The following is a 22,669-nucleotide window of genomic DNA, read 5'->3' on the forward strand; positions in this document are numbered from 1 at the left end:
TGAATTTGTTTTTTCACCTAACTTTATGTTTCTGAGAGTAACTTATGTTGATCTGTATTTGTTATTCACTAGTAGCTGACGTACCATGCCAATAAATCAATTTATTTCCATTTTGATGCTACTGAAAGGTATTTTAGACACTCTTATCTCTCTCTGTATAATTCCAGTTAAAATTCTAATAGAAGCGGACAGACTGACCTGAAATTCATATCAAAGAGAAAAAAAAAGCATTTTGGAATAACAAATAAAAATGGCTATCCAAATATCCAATCCATAAATGCAGATTAATAACTGACAATAAAATTAGATGCCTATCCCATTCCACACACACAAAATCTAGCTAAACTAAGCCCAAACTGTAAAGTATAAATCTGTAATGATTTTAGGTTTTTATGATCTTAAAAACAACAATAACAACATAACAACAATAAAAAAAACCTTATCAGGTATTACACAAAACCACAAACCATAAACGAATGAGTACACTAATTTTAGAAAGATAAAAGTTATAAGCTATAGACTTGGTAGACACACAATCACAAAAGAAGAATACTGGGGCGCCTGGGTGGCTCAGTGGGTTAAGCCTCTACCTTCAGCTCAGGTCATTATCTCAGGGTCCTGGGATCAAACTCCACATTGGGCTCTCTGCTCAGTGGGGAGCCTGCTTCCCCCTCTCTCTCTGCCTGCCTCTCTGCCTAGTTGTGATCTCTCTCTTAAATAAATAAAATCTTTTAAACAAAACACAAAAGAATACTAAAATTAGATAAGGGATTAACAAATCAGTAAAATCATGACAAATACCAAGTAGAAAATGGACAAGGATTATGAGTAGGTGACTGATGGAAGAAGAAACTTAGCCCATAAACCCAGGAAAAAAGGTTTTCAATCAACAAAATAACAAAATACAACAATGAAAAACTATTTCATATCCACCTAAAGGATAGAAATTATTAAGTACAACAACATATAATGGTAGAAAATCTAGTGAAACAGAAACATGCTGTTGGTGGGCATCTAAATTGTTACAACTGCTTGGAGAACAATTTGGCAGTACCCTGTGAGGTAAGATGTGCATGCCTTGTTACCTAGCAGGTAAACTTCAGGGTATTTACCCTGAAGCAATTCTCACATGCTTATTCTATAAGTGGAAATTACTTGCAAAAGGATAAATTTTGAAAAGTTACTGACTGTCACTCTAGGAATTATGTACATATTTTACCAACTTCTTACCTTCAACAGGAAGTTGGGAGGCAAATTCTGAAGGCAACGTTAAGAGAGCAAAATCCTGAAGCGCAGCAAGCCAGAGCCTACTCAGTGTGCCCAGGTCTGCGTGGACTAAGTCAAGCAGTCCATCTGATGAATATGACTCATTTCTGACACTGTCTTCTGAATAAGTGGTAGTCTTCAAGGGTTGTCTGTGGCTTTTATGCCTTTCTACAGCAATTATGTAGACCTGTTACAGGGTTAATTTGTAAATAGGAAGATCTTGTACCCATTAATAAGGTGCTATATTTTTATGTTGCCGAGGAGACAGACTTCACCTTTGAGCATAATGGACTCCAAATGCACTCTGATACCAGGAAGGTTATATACCCATGTAACCACACAGACAAACTGGGGCAGACAAACATAATGCACAATGAGATGCATTATGGAGAGTAAATACTTGACAAATATGCTGCCATTCTGCACTTTTATATCTCTTGACAGCAGTAACCACATGATCACAACATTCTTCTCACTAAGCTTAGCTATAGCCCTATAATCCACCTCAACATATGGCTTCAGGTGCCCACTTCTGAACTGCAGTAAGCTGAAATATGGAAAATATTTTCTTTCCAAGTTACTACCAAATCACTACAAAAAGTTTACATAAACAGATTGAACATGGGCTGTTTATAGGACTATAGCATGTGAAAGTATTCAACACAGGATATAGCATGTACTACCCCTCTATCTACAACTCTAAAATCCAAAAAACACTGAAAAGTAATTATAATCTGGTGGCAAACATGACTGAATTTATATGAGGCCTTTTATAGTCTCTATTCAACATAGTGTGAATATTCAAACATTTTACTACAGATATATTAATTATAGATTCTACAGTACTGCTGTAATTTCCTGGAGGGATACCTGGAATATGCACTGTATTACCTTGTTTTTTTTTTTTTAAGAGATTTTATTCATTCATTTGACAGAGAGAGAGACAGTGAGAGAGGGACCACAACCAGGGGGAGTGGGAGAGGAAGCCGGCTTCCCGCTGAGCAGGGAGCCAGATGCAGGGCTCAATCCCAGGACTCTGAGATTACGACCTGAGTCAAAGGCAGATGCCTAACGACTGAGCCACCGAGGCACCCCGAATGTGTACTGTATTACTTTTCAAAAATTACCCTGATTCTGAATTCCAAATAAATCTGGCTCCAAGGATTTTTAGATAGCAGATTATGAACCTCAATTACACAAAACCTGTTGGTCTTTTTTTTTTTTTAAGATTTTATTTATTTATTTGACAGACAGAGATCACAAGTAGGCAGAGAGGCAGGCAGAGAGATGAGGAAGCAGGCTCCCCGCTGAGCAGAGAGCCTGATGCATGGCTCGATCCCAGGACCCTGGGATCATGACCTGAGCCGAAGGCAGAGGCTTTAACTCACTGAGCCACCCAGGCGCCCCCCTGTTGGTCAGTCTTAAGGAAGAGTCCAGATATTCAAATGAAAAGAACACTATATAAGTAGAGAATTATTTACAAAATTGGTTACAGAGATTAGAAAATTTGTTTGCTCTACTAAAAGCAAATGTTTAAAAGCATACGAAGTTGACTATTGAAGATCATTAGTTCCAGCTATTAAATCTAGGCAGAACTACTTTTTTTTTTTTTTTTTAAAGATTCTATTTATTTGAGAGAGAGAGAAAATGAGAATGAGAGAGAGAGAGAGCAGACGCGTGCGCGCCCATGAGAAGGGGGAAGGTCAGAGGAAGAAGCAGACTCGCCGCCAAGCAGGGAGCCCGATTCGGGACTTGATCCTGGGACTCCAGGATCAAGACTCGAGCAAAAGGCAGTTGCTTAACCAACTGAGCCAGCCAGGTGCCCCCAGAACTACTTCCTAACCAAAGTTGGTCAAACCCAAGTAATGGCAAAAATAGACTCCAATCTTCAGGTTTTAATTTCCTTTAATGGAGGAAATGCTTTCTTACATATTGGTTAATTTTCTCAGTTGCAATCTGAGACTATATATCTTTATTAAAATGATATATGAACTGAGGGTGGCCAAGTGTGAACTGTCAAAGCCCCAAAGTGGGTATATATGAATGCATTATATTATTCTACTTTCATATATGTTCACATTCTCAAAGTAAACTTTTCCTGATTAGAAAAGTAGATAAAGTTAATAATTTCCCTATAATATTTCATTAATTTTGGAAAAGAAAATAACTATTATTTAACATTCAAAAGCCATTCTATGAAAGAACGCTAGAAAAAACACTCAAGTATGTGTACAGAATTGAAAGAACATACAAGCAAACCCACATTGCCAAAATTCAGATTTCAATAAAAGTTGATTTCTGGTTAGTCTCTCTGGCTCATGGCTGCCCCTGCTTAAAGTAGCAGATAACAGAAAAGAATATTATAGAACGCTTGGCTAAGAAAAAAAAAAAGAATCAGGGGGCACTTGGGTGGCTCAGTGGGTTAAGCCGTTGCCTTTAGCTCAGGTCATGATCCCAGAGTCCTGGGATCGAGCCCCACATTGGGCTCCCTGCTCAGTGGAGAACCTGCTTCTCCCTCTCTCTCTGCCTGCTGTTCCGCCTACTTGTTCTTTCTCTCTCTATCAAATAAATAAATAAATAAAATCTTAAAAAAAAAAATCAATGAGCATACAAAAAAATCTCACATTGAAAGTCTTTTTGTTAACCTTAAAAACAGACTTAGTTGTGTTTTAAGTAGTTATAAAGCTACTTATAGCATATAAGTATATATATATATATACTTATATAAGCATATAAGTATATATATAAGTATATATATATATACTTATATAAGCATATAAGTATATAGCATATAAGTATATAAGCTTATAGCATATGGTATTTATTAACAACTTCTAAAATTCCAGTGGGGGCGCCTGGGTGGTTCAGTGGGTTAAAGCCTCTGCCTTCGGCTGGGGTCATGATCCCATGGTCCTGGGATCGAGCCCCGAATCAGGCTCTGCTCGGCGGAGGAGCCTGCTTCCTCCTCTCTCTCTCTCTGCCTACTTGTGATCTCTGTCTGTCAAATAAATAAATAAAATCTTAAAAATAAAATAAAATAAAATAAAATGAAATTCCAGTTATAAATGGAGAAACACTAACCTCTGCCCAGGCTTTCAGCACGGCTAGGATCTCCATAGTAGAAGCACTTTCATTATATAAGTGACTCAGAGCCTCTTTTCCAGCCTGTATTTTTGTTAATGATGAAACAAGCAACTGATGGACTCTCCGGAGATCATTAAGGTCACTGACAACTCCACTTGCTATCCAAGCACTGCAAACCTGGTTTTTAAGAACATCAAAAGTTACATCTAAAAATTATAGATACCTCCCCTTTGTGAGCTCAGCAGAGCTAACCATATCTCAGGAATCTAGACACTGAAATCATCTTCTTCTCAGGAAACGCAATGGATGCTGCTGATAATGCCAGTCAAAAGCCAGCATTTCAAAAGGGAATGAAGTCTACGGTTGAGCAAGGAAACCAGTGCTACTAAGTATAAAAATCAAAGAGTTTCAGATGTTATTAATACGGAGAAATGAAGCCATGAAAGGTACCACTTTCATAAATGTTTGGATTAATATTTGAATTAAATCTTCAATCTTATTTCATATTACTATTTTAAAAGCAGAGACTATATGGTTAATTAGTTTGACTGTTGAAAGATAAAGAACATTTAAAACCCCAATGAAGATTTTATTTTGTAAACAAGATACTGAAAGTATTTTAAAACAAAGCATCATTAATAGTTCTCCAAAACAAACAGTTTGCTAAATTATCAGAGGCTGTTTGGTTTTCTTGGATGTCATAGTATTTCTTTATCTAGAGAAAATTAATTTTTCCTCTTCCATCTATTTATTTAGTTCCTATCTCATTTCACAAGATTTTAATGTCTTAAAGCAAGAACACAAATAATGAAGTGATAATAAATCAGAGATTCAACACATTTATTTATTTGAGAGCGAGAACAAGAGAGAGTGCATGGTCGGGGGAGAAGGAGAGAGAGTCTTAAGCAGACTCCATGCTGAATGCAGTGGCTGAAGTGTGGCTCAGTCTCATGACCCTGAAATCATGACTGGAGCCAAAACCAAGAGCTGGATGCTTAACAAACTGTTCCACCCAGGTGCCTTTGGTACAACATTTAATACAGTTCTTTGAATATTCAAGGTACCAAACATATCCTAGATACAGGTGAATAAAATAAAGTTGAAAGAACGGACTAAATTTAGTTTATTCCATTATGTTTACAAATAATTTAATTCAAGCCAGTTCTGCTTTTAATTTTTGCAGGTCATTTAGGGTTGGATATTGAGTGCCTGAGAATCCTAAAAAAGTGACTTTAAAATTATTTATTACAGTGGCTCTTATGGGCATCTGGGTAGCTCAGTGGGTTAAGCTTCTGACTCGGGTTCAGGTCATGATCTCAGTGTCCTGAGATTGATTCCATGTAGGGATCACCACTAAGTGGGGAGTCTGCTTCTCCCTCTCCCTCTGCCCTCCCTTCCCCCTGCTCGTGATCACTTGTGTTCTTTCTCTCAAATAAATAAAATCTTTAAAAACAAAACAATTATATATTATAATGGCTTAGATACATGAAAAAATGCTCAGTCTTACTTAAAACATAAATCTAAAACTAAACTTTTCGAAGATACCCTTTTCATCCCATCATATAGATAAACACCTAAAAGTTTGACAACTTACAGTGTTGTTAAGACTGTGGGACAACAGGTATTTGCATACAATGCTGGGAGGAGTTTAAATTGTTAAACCCCAACAATATATTCTTTAAACCAGAAATTCCATTTTGCAGAATTTACCTCACAGATACACTTGTACCCAGTAAAGTGACCTGTACAGAAAGTCATTTACTGCAGCAATATTTGTAATAGCAAAAGATAAAAAAACCCATACTTCCATCATTGGTTAAATAAATTATGACATATCCAACAACAGATTACCATGTAGCTACATGAAAGGAAGGGGAAATTCTCTAAATTTAAAAAGTAAAGGAAAAGGAGCAGCTGAGATTAATGGTTAGACAACTGTAATGTAGAACTCCTGGTATCAAATATTAACTGAAGAATTGCCTCCTAAGGGAGGGTTTTACTTTTTAAACTTTGTTTAATTAGTTAATAAAGATTTTATTTATTAGAGAGAGAAAGATTGAGTGAACAAGTGGGAGGAGGGGCAGAGGGAGATGCAGACTCCCTGTGGAGCAGGGAGCCTGACGCTGCACTCGATCTCAGGACCCTGGGATCATGACCTGAGCTGAAGGCAGATACTTAAATGACTGAGCCACCCAGGCACCCAATCTTTGTCTTTTTAACCATTTACCTGACATGCTTTGGCAGTGACATCAGGTGGCGTCTCTGAAGTGAAGGCTGGCCTAAGTGCCGCTCCTACCTGGCAATAAATGATATGAAATATCAAGCATCAATAAGTAAGTTAGCAAAAACTTTCTCTTTCTAGTATTATTTTAAAATTATTTGTTTATAATAGGTATTCCAGATACCTGCTGTTTCTGCCTGTTCAATGTGTCTTCTTTTAGATAGGAGCACCTCAGTTTTCCTTTGGAGAACCTTCTCTTTCACCCACTTTTTGCCCACGTTGTTGTTACGGAGCTGAGAGCACTGCCTGACCCCAGGGACCCAAGAGCTCCTAAAGATGTCTGCTGGGAGTACCAGCACAGAAGCACCATCTGTTTTTAAGACTGGGTGCTAAGAGCCATCTTGATAATAGTTAGAGAGAGCAAACTCTAGAATAAAGCCAATGTAGAAGAAAGTAGAACCAACTGAAATTTTTTTTTTAAGGTTTTGTTTTTTTTTAATTTATTTGACAGACAGAGATCCCAAGTAGGCAGAGATGCAGGCAGAAAGAGAGGAGGAAGCAGGCTCCCTGCAGAGCAGAAAGCCCGACAGAGGGGCTCGATCCCAGGACCTTGGGATCATGACCCGAGCCGAAGACAGAGGCTTAAAGCCACCCAGGCCCCCCACAACCGAGATTCTTGAAAACAACTCTCCTTTTCAGCTTAAGTGAGCTGTAATTATATTTCTATCATTTGCAATTTTTTTTTAAGCAAGTTCTACCCCCAATGTAGGGCTTGAACCCAACCCTGAGATCAAGAGGCTCATGCTTTACTCGCTGAGTAAGACAGGCACCCCTCATTTGCAATTTTACGAGGGCTAAAAATATAAGAGAGCTGCCCTTAAGCTGAACTGTAATATTTCATTCTAATATGGTAGTTCTACGTAACTCCTATTCCTTCCTTTTGTTTTCTCCCAGAGCATAAATGAGCATTTCCCGCTGGGAAAATCTGGTGGAGAAAGCTAACTAACTGGTGAATTCCTCCTGTCTCCCTAACTGCTAACTGACAGAAGCTGCCTCTGTATCATAAGGAGAGGTAGGGAAGGATGAATAATGCTGGAGGATTACATGTGATGATTCTGTTATCTTCCTTGTTCTTCCTACATTGCTCAAAGTGCCAGTGAAACATCAGTTAAAAAGATTACAGAATCAGTAATAGGAGCCTGAATTCTTTTCTAAGCTGAGAAAAAAAAGGTTACATTTATTCTAGGAGTGATGATTTTAAGATAAAACATGCACACAGCCTAAATGGAATATAAAGAATGATTTTGTGTTATCTTAATATTCAGATATTTTGTAAGATTTTAATTAGCAATGTTATTTATCACCCAAATTACCAAGAAGGTTTTAATTATTAACCTGTAACCTTACAAAGGACTTGTTTTATGTACCACTTTGTTTTTACTTAAGATTTCTTCTTCAAACATAATTTTCTATAACCTGATTATATGGGTGATATATTAGCAGAGACATATACTCATTTACATTTTAAAAAGTGACATGCCAGTTAGTTCCACAGACTTTTATCCCAGGTGTTCTTTTTTGTTTTGTTTTGATCCCAGGTGTTTAAAAATAAAATTCTCTAACAGAAAGTGCTTACATTGGCTTGATACTGTTCCAGAATCACATGACCTGGAAACTCTGGTTCTGGAATAGATGCAAATCGCCGAATAACAACTAACAGTGTTTCAAGGCCAGAAAGACGGAGCTGGTCACTGTGATCCGTGGCAGCCATAAAGGCCATGCGAATTAAGTCGGCAAGATGTAGCACCAAAAAGTCATCTACAAGATTAAACAAATCTAATCAAGAAAAAGCATACACTGAAACTAAGATTTACATTAAGTGATCACTTCTTTTCCTTATAATTTCAAACTTTTCTAGACTTTCTTAAATATCTCTGACTTGATTTACTATTTTGCTGTACTGTTTGTTAAATGCAGACTTCAAAGCTGGATTTGCTGCACTACTGCAAATGATCACATACAAAAAACTCCTAGGGCAAACAATTACGCAGCTTTAAAAAAAAACAGAGAAAATTAGCATCCTTTAAAAGAGTGCTAACAGTACCTTCAGTAAAAACTTTTTTCAGACTTTCTGATAAAAGCATGTTAGAAGGTATTTAGGAAACTTTGGGTTTTGATGCATTAGGCAGTAATTAAACAGCAAACAGTAATTATGTTAAGTTGAAGCTGAAAAGACTTAAATGTTCCTTTTGCAAAAGACAGTTTTATGGTTCTTTAGATGGACTAGATTCTATTATTTCTGTAAGTCTTATCACACATACAAATGATAGGAATATAAAAAATATTTGTAGCTATAAAATTATAAATGAGAATTCCTTTCATTCCTACAATTCATTCTTTGGTATAATAATTCTACTGGGGAGAGACATAGGACAATCACTTAACAATATTCGAACAATAAAATGTTCAGGGGTACAACTAACCTTTACTCAAAATAAACCTGGGACTAGTTTTAATAAGAATGTTATAGATCACAATGAAGAAACCAACTCCTTTTAGTGCCACTTACAATTTTAATTGGGAAGAAAGGAATCAGTAAGCATCTATGTTATACTAATTTTTTACCTATCAGTATCTAGAATGGTGCTTATCACAAATAATGAGACTCAATAAATACCTGCTTGAAAAGTCATTAAAACAGAGATACCTAATTCATACTCCCACACTGGCAATAGCAACATTTTGCTATATAACTTTTTTTGTTTGGTAAAAAATATATCTATAGCATTTAGATACATGCACTGTGTCTTTGAACATAATGTGCTTAAGTAAATTTTGAAAATTAGACATCAAGCCATAGTATGTACACATACCCCCTTCAGATACAAACAATAAAACTCAAGAATAAAAGGTCAAAATTGCCTTGCAAGCAGGTTTACTTTACATTGTGATAAGCTCTAATGTTTTCTGGGTAATATTCACAAAACTAAAATAATCTACAAGCAAAATTACTTTTGATTGAGTTTGATTGAGTTGTGATTATGCATGTAGCACTCAAGAACATGATTATTTTCTATAAATTTAAGTCATGCACAAGTCAATTAAACAAATGTGAATGACAATTTAAGAAGCTAAATCACTGAAATGTGTATAAACATTAAAACTATGGTAGCATTATAGCTTACACAAATATTATAGTCAAATTTCATAACTGGTTTGGAAGAATCCAAACTACTTTCTAGTTTTACTTCTTAAATTAATATTAAAAACATAAGCAGCATTTCTATGGATATCCTTTGGTCTTTTCATTTTTATGCTACTTACTTCTTGAATCCCTTTTTCTCATTTCTTGTGCTAAAGCAATGTCAAAATGTGCGCTGTGTGCATTCTCACACTGGTTAATTATCCTACAAATACATTCGGCAGCAAAAACTCTAGTAGCCCAACGGGGATTGGTAAAGGGATATGATTTGTCATCATTTCTGGTGGTCAGAACTGAGGCATCGTCCCCTTTATCTCCTTCTTCTTCTTGCATTGTATCCACACAAGTTACAGTTGTAAAATCTTTTACCAAGGGAGAATACAAATAATTAAAATCAAATGTAAGATACATTTATAAAGGAACACAAATGACTTCAAATTCACACTAGAATTGTTGATCAATCATACGTCTTTAACAATGTAAAATAATCACATAAAACGTAAAATGATCACATCTAATACCTATAGACAACAGCGGTATTTAAAGAAATGCTCTGGGGCGCCTGGGTGGCTCAGTGGGTTAAGCCGCTGCCTTCAGCTCAGGTCATGATCTCGGGGTCCTGGGATCGAGTCCCACATCGGGCTCTCTGCTCAGCGGAGAGCCTGCTTCCCTTCCTCTCTCTCTGCCTGCCTCTCTTGTGATTTCTCTCTGTCAAATAAATAAATCTTTAAAAAAAAAAAAAAAAAAAAAAAGAAATGCTCTAAGAAATCTTCCAGGTCAAAATGACAAAGATGTTCAATTATAGTCACAGTGAAAAACCAAACATGATACTACAGACAGGATACTAAATACTAGGACAATTATCAGTCTGTTGTATGTAGAGAGTTATGCTTAAGGAAGCTCAACATTCTCTGGTATGGAGCATGGTGGACTGCACTAGGGAGGCTGTTTTAACACTAGGATCTTGAACAGATTTAAAGTTCCTGAACCCATTTGAAAATGTCTGAAAATATTTTTCTTAGGATAGACCCATTGTTGTCATTTATAGTCTCATATTATTATAATGGCCAGAGCCTGTGAGGAATGAATCATTATTATTCTTTTCTTAGAGAGAGAGAGAGAGTGTGTACGTGTACACATGCGAGCAGGGGGGAGGGACAGAAGGAAAGAGAGAATCCCAAGCACGCTCCATACTCAGTCAGCAGCACAGAATCCAACGCAGGGCTGTATCTCAGGACCCCGAGATTCAAGAACTGAACTGAAATCAAAAGTTGGATGCTCAACACACCAAGCTGTCCAGGTGCCCCATTTCCTATTTATATTAACTGTTAACTTATTAACTCTGTTTAGCTCAACTTAAAATGGAACTAATTCTTAAAAAAGCAACATTTTTTTCCTTAGATTATCTTGTATGTCAACATATTTTGAATGTGTTAGAGCAAAGATGTCACAAAATTATGGCAAAGTCTTAAGACTAAGTAAGCCACCAAAGCCTGAAATGCAAGTTTTCCTAAGAAGGGATGCAGCCAAACTACAAAGGATAAAGAACAAATGCTGAAATAAAATTGAGCAAGTAAGCTCAAGGAGTATGAATGTTAAAAAAAAAAATAAAAAAAAAAGGTGAGACACCAGAAAAGTGTAATCAACCTATCAAGGCACATACAGATTTTCTCTCAAAGAAGTCCTTGTAAGTTCTCAAGTAGTGAGAATGGAAAACATGCAGAGCATAGTACTTAAAAGAGCAGATATAAATCACTGGAAGGGAACAGGACCAAGGTAGACAGTGAAGAATGTTAAACAAAAAATTCTTTTTTAAATATCTTTTTTCCTTTCACATAATTCAGACAACACATTAACTTATGAGGCTTGAGTAATTGAGTTTAAGAGCTACTGAAATACAAAGCTGGATTTTATTATTTCACTTTAAAGATTTTATTTACTTATTTGACAAAAAGAGAGAGAAAATGAGCAGGGGAAGGAACAGAGGAAAGGATCAAGAAAAGTGTGCTGAGCACGGAGCCTAATGCAAGGTTCGATCTCACAACCCTGAGATCATGACTTGAACAGAAATCAAGAGTGGGACACTTAACTGACTGAACCATGCAAGCATCCTGGAAGCTGGATTTTAAAGTCATGCAGGGAAAGGTCTGAATCCAACTGTGTGTGTTTTGGGGTCAATTACCTAACCTTTCCAAGTCTTGTTTTCTCTTGTGTAAAATGGAATAATACTGCCTACTCATTGGATGGCTAAAGGATTAAATCAGCCAAAGAATGTATAGCACCTGGAACAGAACTGATTTGTCTCCTTTCTTTATCTCATTTATCTTCTTACTTCACAGATAAAAATTTGAAAGATTCTAATATACTTTCTCACTAACAATGATCTTATACTGAGAAAGAAAACAGGGAAATAACACTGTTTTCTAACCCTGTTTGAAATCAGCATTATTGAGTGTATAGAAACTCGCTTGCTCAAAATGTTGCAAATTCTAATAATTTTTCTATTAAGCTGATTTGATGCAGTCCTTCAAATATTATACGTAGGGGGGCACCTGGATGGCTCAGTTGGTTAAGCATCTGCCTTCAGCTCAGGTCATGATCTTGGGGTCCTGGGATTGAGCACCGCATGGGGCTCCTTCTCCCTCCTACAGCTCCCCCTGCTTATTGCTCTGTCAAATAAATAAGATCTTTAAAAAAAACTGTACATATGAAAACAAATGATGGGGTTACTCAACATCATGACATCACTTTCATAGTATAAATAACTGCTTTTTAGTTTGTTTTATACAGGTAAGTCATAAAAGATAATGAGAAGAATAAGAAAAACATAGGCTTAAGTGTTAGATGTAAACACTAAAATCTTCACTTGAAAAAAGCAACAAGCAATTACAATACAAATACTCATAAAACTGATGAACTATCACCAGCAAATAATTATATATAGAACATTTTCATTTTCAATTTTATTTTAAACGGTAACCACCAATACTTACCAGCTGATGCAGCAAGTACATCTTTACAAAGCTTTAACCAGAAGGAGAGCTTATCCACTGCCATAGATATAAGCATATGATTTAAAGTCTCTTTGATATCATGACATAACTTCTGATCTGTCTCTTTATCTAGTAAGGTCAATAATGCCCCTTCAAGGCCCACTTCTCTGATGTTAGCATCTGACAAGAAGAAAATCGATGATCTAAGTAATACAGAAAACAAAACTGCGATATGAGAAGCACACATATTCAAAAGTTACTAAAATACTACCTGCAAATATTCTCATTGCAAAGTAATAAAGCACCTCAAAGGAGAAACATAAGCCTTGGTCTAGCAACTACTTCCTCTAATTCTGGAAATGCCAAAAGAACAAATACATTTTCTCTTGAAAATTTAGCTTATTTAGCATTTCTGAAAGCATTTAGATTCTGAAGATTATGCTACTACTACACTATTTTGAAAGAGAAATTATCTTTTAAAGACCATACGGAGGCATTGCTGGGATAAGGTACAGCACAGGGACTATGTCAGTGGTATTCTAATGACATGGTATGGTGACAGATGAGAACTACACTTGTGGTTAGCAAAGCATAATATATAAACTTGTTGAATCATGATGCTGTACACCTGAAACATGACACCATGTGTCAACTACAATTCAATTAAAAAAAAAAAAAAAAACACAGAAGGGGGCAGTGGGAATGTTTCCGATTAGGGGTCTAAAGAGATAGAACAACCAATGTGTGAGTCATGGCTGGAACCTAAATATGGGTGGTGGTAAGGGAGGGTAGGAAGGAGTTCTAAGGGGTATTTTTTGGATAACTGGGGAAATTTGTATCAGAACTGCACATTTTATGATCGATACTAAATCAGTGTTGATTTGATTGAGTGTGGAAATGATACGTGGTCATGCAGGAGAATATTCGTATTAGAAGTGAGTTGTCATGATGTCTGCAGCTTGCTTTCAGATGGTTTGGCAAAAGGCTTACATCTGTGTATATATAGAAAGAGAGGAAGATATATAAAATGAGTGCCATAAAGACAGTAAGTAGGTGAATGTATGTTTTCACTGCACATTACTTTAAACTTTTCCATTAGTTTGAAAAATTATAAAATTTTAAAAAGGGAATTATATAACAAGTTCTTTAGTATATTTTACTCACATAGCTAATTCAAGAATTCTAGGAATATACACCATGTTTACACAATCAAAGCAAAAGATGCAGATAATTTCAGTGGTGAATATAAACTGAAGGTCACTTGGGCAGAATATCTCATACAATTATAAGATTAAAATTTCTCTGGTTAAGGTAAATCATCAACAGTTTTCAAATGAGTTCTACAACCTCTCTGATGACAACTATACCAGTTCAGCAATGCTGATTAACTCAAGTCAGAGTTAAAGTTTTAATGTAATAACAAACTAATTTAAGGAGCACAGCACGACAGTAAAACACACTGTTCTGAGAGCTTTAGATACTAGAAAGCTTTGTGACCTTCTAAAAGAAGCCTGAGACCTTCTAAAAGTGTGACACCACTTTGGAAACTATATACATAAAAGGGTAAGATATTACCATTGCTGTTTTTGTAGGTTGTTTGAATTTGTATGCATATTTGCATTACCATATAATTTTAAAATAATGAAATATATACTTAAGTCTTACCGGCTAAGAAATCCTTTAATTCAGCTCTAAAATAAAGAAGAGGCATAAAAATCCTCTAACCTGAAGAAGACTCTTCTATGGTAAGTTTTATTAAACGAGATTACAGGCATATATGGTAAATTACTTAAAGACTAAATCCAACTTCAACGATTTGTTGTGAAAAAATTTGCTCTAAAATTTGAGAGGCTCTCAAATTCATTAACAGGGATTATAAAACATAGGTAACAGATCGCTGGACTCTACTCCCAGATTTCTGGTTAAGCAGATTTGTGATGGGGCCCAATCATTTGCATTTTTAACAACTTCTCAGTGAGGTGGATATTGCTAGTTCAGGGGTCTAAGTTTGAAAACTGTTGCTCTAAACTAGTAACACCACCAGCTGGAATGACGGTAACTGTTAGTGACTGTCTCTTGTAGCAGGTTTAAAACACTACATATTAACTTTTATATTTCATTTTAAAAACTCATGTTTGTATGAAAGATTTAAGATTAAAACTTAAATCATCTGAGCTGGAGATAAAGCTGATAAAAAAGAATTACCTGGAGTCAACTCTTCTCTGCTATCCTTAGCAAGCATAACAGCATGTTCTGAAACTTCAGCTGCTTCTCTCTGTACAAGCTGACGTAAGCAAGCCAGTACAGCTCTTCTCAATAACAAATAGGGACTACAAAGATTCACCTGAAAAATACCATATGGGAAATGAAAGAGCTGAAATTCTTGGTGGCATTCACAGTAAGTCTAATAGACATTCACTGGATCCTTCCTGATTCTGTCCAGCTGATTACACTGCTAGAGGCAGTTTATTAGATAGACAGCAACTTCTTCAAACTATTCTTCTAGTACATATCTTTTACTCTAACTTAGACACAGGTAAAGAGTAGCACATGTACTTGATTACACAAATATTCATAAACAAATCCAAGCAGTAGCGTCTTGAGTGTTAGAAAACACAAAATTTATATGAATAAAAATAGTTTTGAGATAAAAGAAATACAATTGAGAATTTATTTGTAGCTCAGACATTTGCGCTTGTGCAACATTACAATGTTTTATGATTCTCTAAGTAGAAATTTATATAAATTCATATAAGCAGTATGGCATACTGGTTAAAAGGGAAGCTCTGGAGTCAAACTGCCTCACTTATTAGACGTGTGACCTTGGGCAAATTATTTAAACTCTCCATGCCTTAGTTTCCTTTGTAAAATGGAAATAATACTACCCCACGTCACAGGGCTGTTGCAAAATTAACACAAAGACACATGCAAAAGGGCTGAGTACAGTACCTGGCAAATAGTTAAGTGCTCAATAAATGTTGGTTATTATTAATTATTATTAACAGTCTCTATCAGTAGTATTTTATTCAGATGTCATACAGAGTGAGTAAATGCATTTTCAAATAAAGGCAGAAAAGAGTTTTACTCAAAACATATTCACCAAAAACACTCTCTAGAGACACATTATGGACAACAAATTTTACATATATGTATATCAACTTATATATGGATATGCATATATGTACATAGACGTATACATTTCTTAGAGATACAGAATATTTTTGCTCATAATGACAAACTCAATACATAGTCTTTTTACTTAGAAGTATTTGAACTATGTGAATCTCACCAGGTTGTAGCTACTTAAGTAAATGATATGATTGTGATATACCTTAAATGAACAATTAAAACAAGTCAAAGGTTCTGGATACAAATTCCAACTCAGTGATTCATAAGTAGGATAAAGTATAGAGTTTTTGAAATTTATTTTTTCTAACTATGAAAGTACAGGCCAGTTTAGTGTGGTTTATGACAATGAAAATGTGTGTTACGCTACTGATTTTCCAAGCAAAATGTGAGAAGTAACAACATAATTATTATTGTGATCTTTATTTAGATCTGGTGTATGTGAGAAAAACAGGACTGAAGTAGGTGAGTTTGTTGAAAAGAGCAGAGGATAAAATCTGGGAAAAAGAGTGGGTGGTGACAGCTGGTTTTTGATATATAAGAAACACATGCAAAGAGAGTAGAACCCTAAATTTTATCAGATGCCAAAAAACAGAAAAGATTTGTGAATGTACCATCAGTAAAACATATGAATGAGAACTGCTTTATAAACATATTCTATTATACCCTCAAGTCATATCATGAATTCAAAAGTGGGAAAAGGAACGCCATTCACAAAGTCTGATGTTAATGTCATTCAAGTCACGTTAAAGAATCATCGTTAGAAACTAATACATAGGAAAAAGGAGTTAAAATGTAAAAAGATTAAGTTACTCATGCCCAAAATTATGGCTGCATTTCACAACAATGACAAAAAAAGCATTCTACGAGGCAATTTTAAAGAAAAGTTAATGAATCTACTAGTTATTTTCAGTGGAGTTTTATAAACATATAATACAAGGCAGGTGCAGCATTTATTCAGGCTGGTCAAACACTCTTTTAGAGAAAGCATGCTTAAAAGTATTCTTGTTTGGTAGAAAAACGATTGAAGGCAGTCAGTCACACAAAGCAAAATGGAACACTTAGTATCTCCATGTCATTCTCCAGCATTTATATTGGGAAGAGGAATAGAATGAGTCAAGGCAAACAAACCAAGCAGGAAAAGTATAAAAACTAAGTCAAGCCATAATTACAATTCCTTTCTGAAATGAATATATAAATCAGAATGATGCAAAATTAAGTGCAAGGAGTGACTGCACCAGCTGGAGAAGGTTAGGGAAGGTTTGTTTACAGTGGTATTAAATAAACACCATGTAACATGCTACACATACTGGACTTGGCATTAATGGTTAGCTTAAACAAAGAGATGCAGGGGAAAACAAGAACATCTACAACCAAAAAAATGACACAAAGAAACAGCATTGCAAACCTCAAAAAAAGTTAGGAATTGAGGGTCAGGGACCTACCAACACAGAATTATCCAACAAGATCTCCTGCACAAAAACAAACGACAGACTGGTCATAACAAAACCAAAAGATAAATACTAGGATGACTTTGATAACAGTCAGCTAAGCATTAAAATACAAATATTGACAGAGCTATCATTCAAATTGGCTTAGCTTCAGCTTAAAAATATGCCATAATACTTCATTTTCCAACTTTAAAATATGAGTTGAGCTAAGATCTTGGAAATACTCAACTCAAGATATAAAGCTATAAAATACACAATAACTTTAAAAATGTACACTTGTGTAATAAGGTTTTCCTTTGGAATCTCTCATTAACTCAATAACAAAGCCAGATCAAGTACACTTGAGTGCTAAAGGAGAGATCTGGATTGCATTCACATGAGCAGGTGTCCAGCAAGGGACAAAGTTAATGGTTTATCTTATCACAAGTTAATTATAGATTTTTTTATTCTTAGAAGCCAACTTTTAAAACTGAGAGTACTCAGAATTGCTAGTGTAGCTAAGACCAAGTTCAGAATGGAAGTTAAACAGCATGCAGTTAGAAGAAAACTCTTTCCAATAAGATTCTTTCTTAATGATGAAATGTATTCTGAATATTCAGGGATTTTCAATTAATTTGAAAACATTTCATGCTAAATAATTAAATTCTCTGTAAAAAAGAAAATCTGATCATAAAGATGTTAAATAGGAAAGCAAAAGCAATTTTCTTACTATAGGAAATACTCTACAATAAACTCATTCTAATAAATTCAGAATAAAACTTACTAAAAATTAAGACAAAATAAATTATAGTGACTGTAATTTTTAAATGATTTCTGTATAAGAAAAATCAATTTATAGCTTAAATAAGAGTCACTAAGTAAGATTTGTCAATTGCTAATTTTGATTTTTTCAATTGCTCTGATTGCTCCTAAAACAAAAATCTGATAGTGGTCTCTACTCTTTTTTTATATATAACCTTTCTCAGTCTGGGGAAAAAAAAAAAAAAAAAAGAGTAACAAATTTGATCAGATCTAATTCATCAAAAATTAGTAGTAAGTTTTGCTCTTTATTTCTCAATATACTTAGTAAATAAATTCACACATCAGTTAAACAAATTTCAAACGGCTACCAATGGAAAATTTCTACTATAATTCAAGGGGGAAAAAAAGGTAGTATAAGAAGAGTGAAAGTTTGAACAACTTGCAAAGAAGTGGCTATTTTTCAGTAACTGGTTTTTCAGTAACTGGTTATTCTTCGAATAGAAAGAATAATATTCCTAGGGAAAAGTCATTTAGTGGTAAAGGTAAAATCCAGTTAGTGCTATTTTCTCCAATACATGTTTAACCCAGACAGGAACCAAGTTTCTATCAGAAAAGTCAGTTGCATCCTCTTTCTAAGAGTCTTATATAACTTTGTGAAAGTCACTACAAAGATTAATATAATGTATAAGTTATATGTTAAGAAAATAAAACTACTATGTATTGAGTGGTTGGTTATTAAGTGCCTGGGACAAGTGCCTTTTCAGGTGGCATCCTGTGTAATCCTTGTGCTCTACAAATAAGGCAGCTAAGGCTGGAAGAGGTTGTGGGACTTCCTAAGGCCACAAAACTAGGAGGTGGCAGAGCTGAGATTAAGAGCTAACCATAAGTATAAAGTCAGTGAGAAATAAAGAAATGGGGACTAAATAAATTGAGAAACCTGGATTCTAGACTTGACTTAGAACTACCACCATAACTAGGTATGTTACCTTAGGCAAATTACTTGATTTTTAGTACTTGATTTATCTTTTTTATTGGGAAGGTTGGTTTTAATGACATTTGAGGTTCTTTCAAGGTCTGAAATGCTGCACAGCCTACCTCAAGCTTGTAAATGAAAGGGCTGTCTAAAGTAATGATTCTCAACAGTCATGTTACTAATGGGAGTGTGTTGCGCCAGGGCAGAAAACGTTGAAAGGCAATGGTGTTCTTTTAATTCCAAATGTAACTCAATTTTTAAGAAAAGTCCAAACAGACACTGGTGATACACAAGGTGAATCTTAAAACCATTGACGATCATGAACTATTTCACCAGAACTTTTAGCATTCATCTTGTCATACTTATTAAACATATTATTAAAACCCAGATATTGATGGATTATGCCACTAGAATATTAAGGGAAAATGTTATTTGCCCATCTGGGGTGGAGGGAACTTTATATGTAATTATGTGGAAAAAAGAAAAGGAAAAACAAAGACATCACAAATATTTCGATGTCCTATGGCATTTATACAGTACCTGACATATTTAAGCACCCTATATATGTTTGTTGACTAATGAATAAATACTCCAAATATTAAGTTCAACATTAAAGAAGAAAAATGAATCAATATATGAGATGTTTAAAATGCGCTTATATAAAAGTTGGTCCACCCCCTAAAAAAGACTAGAATTAAGAGAAAGTATTAAGAGAAAATAGCTATTGTACACAGATAGAGAATAATTAAAATAAACCTAAGTTTCCGATGGAAAAAAACTAAGACTCACTAATAATTTTATACTCACACAGAGGCAGCTGACCAAGCTAGACAGGTTGACATGTCTTGGAGCAAACATATGAAGCTGCTGAAGGCAAGAAATGGCCTGAGCTTGAACAAGGCAGTCTGGGTTATCTTGCATCACTGCACAACCCAAAAGACAGGAAGTCCTTAAGGTGGAAATGGAAGTACTATTACCTAAAATGAAAGCAGAGAACTTTGAATAATTGGTCTATGAAATCATTCCTCTTTAAGCATATATTATTAGGTTAAAAAAATTTTTTTAATACCAATTTTAAACTTAAGGTTTAAAAAAAATTTTTAATACCAATTTTAAACTTAAACTTTAATACCAATTTTAAATCTGTGAAGTAAATTTCTTCTAAAAAAGCAGGGATAATCCAGGTGACAGATTTTAAGGTTATGTTAGTTATTCTTATTCTGAAAAAATTTATGTCCACATAGATCATTACAAGAACCTAAGACTAGGTTATATCAAATTATATGAAAAGTAAAATTAGAAATGACTAATGAACTTGGCTCTGCTTGTATCAGTTGAGTTGCTTTCAAATATTAAAATTACAGACTTTACATTTAACAGATCAGATTATCTCAGCTTTGGGACTTAGTCACTTACTTTTTAGAGGAGATGAGCTGTTTAAACTATTCCACTTGATGTCTATCACCTTCATTGAAAGGGAAGCTTTCAAAAAAATCTATCTTTCTAAATATGGGACTCCTTGTCGTTTCAAGGTAAAAGAAATCACACTGAATGGCATTTCACAAAATATACGATCACTTACTATGTGTTAATCACAAAGGCTTTTCAATTTTTCCCTCTTTGACCGAGAAGGAACCAAAGACCAAAGATTTTCTAAAGGTCATCCAATTAAGTAGTGGTGGAGCTTACATTAAGTTTTCTCGTTTCTACATTGTATTCTATTATGCCAACATTCAGGAGTCAAAGTCTTCTTCCCAAGATGACTCTCAACATTCTGCCCATGGATTTGCATAGAACATTGTGCTAAACTAAACTTCACTTCACTGACAAGTATTTGAGTCAATAATAAGAAATGGATTCATTTTCTATGTACATTTTTAATGTAAAAATCACAAAATGAGCTATGCATACCCTGTAACTCCGGACCCAATGTAGTAATAAGGGCATTCAAACAGCGACCAAGACTTTGGTGAACTTCAGCATGAGTAGGAGGCACATTTAATAATAACATTATAATAAGAGAAAGGGTGGGTTCCACATGCATATTATAGAGTGGGCCAGCAGAATCAATTATCAATGATAGCGAATGTAGTGCCCAGGTCTGTGAAGACAGAGAAAAACAATTTAAAATGCTACAGCAGCATTAAGAAACATAAAACACAATGAATTGTCTTTGTTGAAGCAAGTGATAAAGTAACAGCAAAGTAATTTGTGTGCTATTACTAGCCTGGAAAGAGAAATGGAGACTATAAGAAGTTTAAGAAAAGATTTCTCTTCAAATATTCAGTAAAAAACAATGACAGACAATCATCTAATTTAGAATGGTAAACTGAAATCTCAGCACCAAGAATTCCAAGACTATGTTTGGTTCTTTAGCTAACAGCCTGAAGTGAATCTAGTTTGTTGAAAATTGTTTATTGTTTAATCTATGTGAACAAAAATTCCAGTTTTTAAAAGATTCAAAATAAATAAGATTCAACAAAATCTACAAATACATGCAGTAACATGGACAAATCTCTTGAACATAATGTTGGAAGAAAGCCAGACATAAAAGAGTACATACCATATGATTCCATTGATATAAAGTATAAAAGCAGGCAAAACTAATATATGATGTTGCAAATTAGGATAGTGGTTATCCTTGGTGGGACAGGTAGTAACTAGAAGAGAACATGAGGAGAGCATTTGGGGTATTGATAATGTTCTATTTCTTGATCTAGGTGCTGGTTACATGGTGTATTTAGTTTGTATACTTTATTCACAGAGGTGCACACTTAAGACAAGTGCACTTTCATAAACATATAAAAATAAGTATATGTATAAAATAAGTCTATATTTATTTCTATTAAACAAATGAAATGCCTTTGAGTGAAATCTGACCTGTCACGTTTTTATAAATAAAACTTCACTGAAACACAGTCATGCTCATTTATTTACATATTTATGGCTGTTTTACTGCTACAATGACAGAATTGTGTAGCCGACAGAGACTGCGTAACGTGTAAAGTGTACACAATTTACTATGTGGCTCTTAATAAAATATGTCTGTCAACTCTGGTTTAACTGAACAAGCCTCTTCCAATATCTCAGGATGGGACTGTCTTTGGAGACAGGGTCTTTAAAGGAGTTAAAACGAGGTTTTTAGGGTGGGCCCTAACCCAATGTGACTGGTGTCCTAAAAAGAGAAAATCTGGACAGAATGACACTAGAGATGCATAAGCACAGTGAAAAACCATGGGAAGACACAGTGAGGTGACCACCTGCAAGCCAAGCAAAGAGGGCTCAGAAGAAACCAAACTGAGTGACACTTTGATCTTGGACTTCAAGCCCCCAGAACCATGAGAAAATAAATTTCTGTTATTTAAGCTACCAATGAATTAATGAATGAATGAACAAATGAATGAGTGAATGGAACAAGACTGGTCATATACTAATAACAAATGTAGTCAGATGATGGGTATAATAGGGTCCTTATAGTATATTCTACTTCTATGTATGTTTTAAGTACATAAAAATGTCTCCATTTCGGAAACTGAGAAAATTTTATCCCTCTTATCAATGAATGTGTAAGAAAGCTTACAGTACTTTATTTTTTTTGAAAGCTTACAGTAC

General features: G+C 34.9%; 1 protein-coding gene across 16 annotated transcripts in view; it reads right to left on the reverse strand.

Annotated features, from left to right (window-relative positions):
- The window catches only part of HEATR5A (HEAT repeat containing 5A), a 109,412-nt gene that overhangs the window by 23,268 nt on the left and 63,475 nt on the right, over window positions 1-22,669 (reverse strand). For 13 of the 16 annotated variants that reach the window (XM_046008894.1, XM_046008886.1, XM_046008901.1 and 10 more), the window contains 10 exons: window positions 20,969-21,158; window positions 19,865-20,034; window positions 17,338-17,364; window positions 14,972-15,110; window positions 12,767-12,946; window positions 9,896-10,135; window positions 8,208-8,389; window positions 6,578-6,646; window positions 4,348-4,527; window positions 1,231-1,453 (listed from right to left, as the gene is read on the reverse strand). In XM_046008894.1, coding sequence (XP_045864850.1) covers window positions 1,231-1,453; window positions 4,348-4,527; window positions 6,578-6,646; window positions 8,208-8,389; window positions 9,896-10,135; window positions 12,767-12,946; window positions 14,972-15,110; window positions 17,338-17,364; window positions 19,865-20,034; window positions 20,969-21,158 — 1,600 coding nt within the window. The remainder of the gene's footprint in view (window positions 1-1,230; window positions 1,454-4,347; window positions 4,528-6,577; window positions 6,647-8,207; window positions 8,390-9,895; window positions 10,136-12,766; window positions 12,947-14,971; window positions 15,111-17,337; window positions 17,365-19,864; window positions 20,035-20,968; window positions 21,159-22,669) is intronic. The other 3 variants (XM_046008899.1, XM_046008900.1, XM_046008898.1) reach the window with 1 other exon arrangement.

The sequence above is a fragment of the Meles meles genome, chromosome 6 (genome assembly GCF_922984935.1).
Source record: "Meles meles chromosome 6, mMelMel3.1 paternal haplotype, whole genome shotgun sequence".
Classification (NCBI taxonomy): Eukaryota; Metazoa; Chordata; class Mammalia; order Carnivora; family Mustelidae; genus Meles; species Meles meles.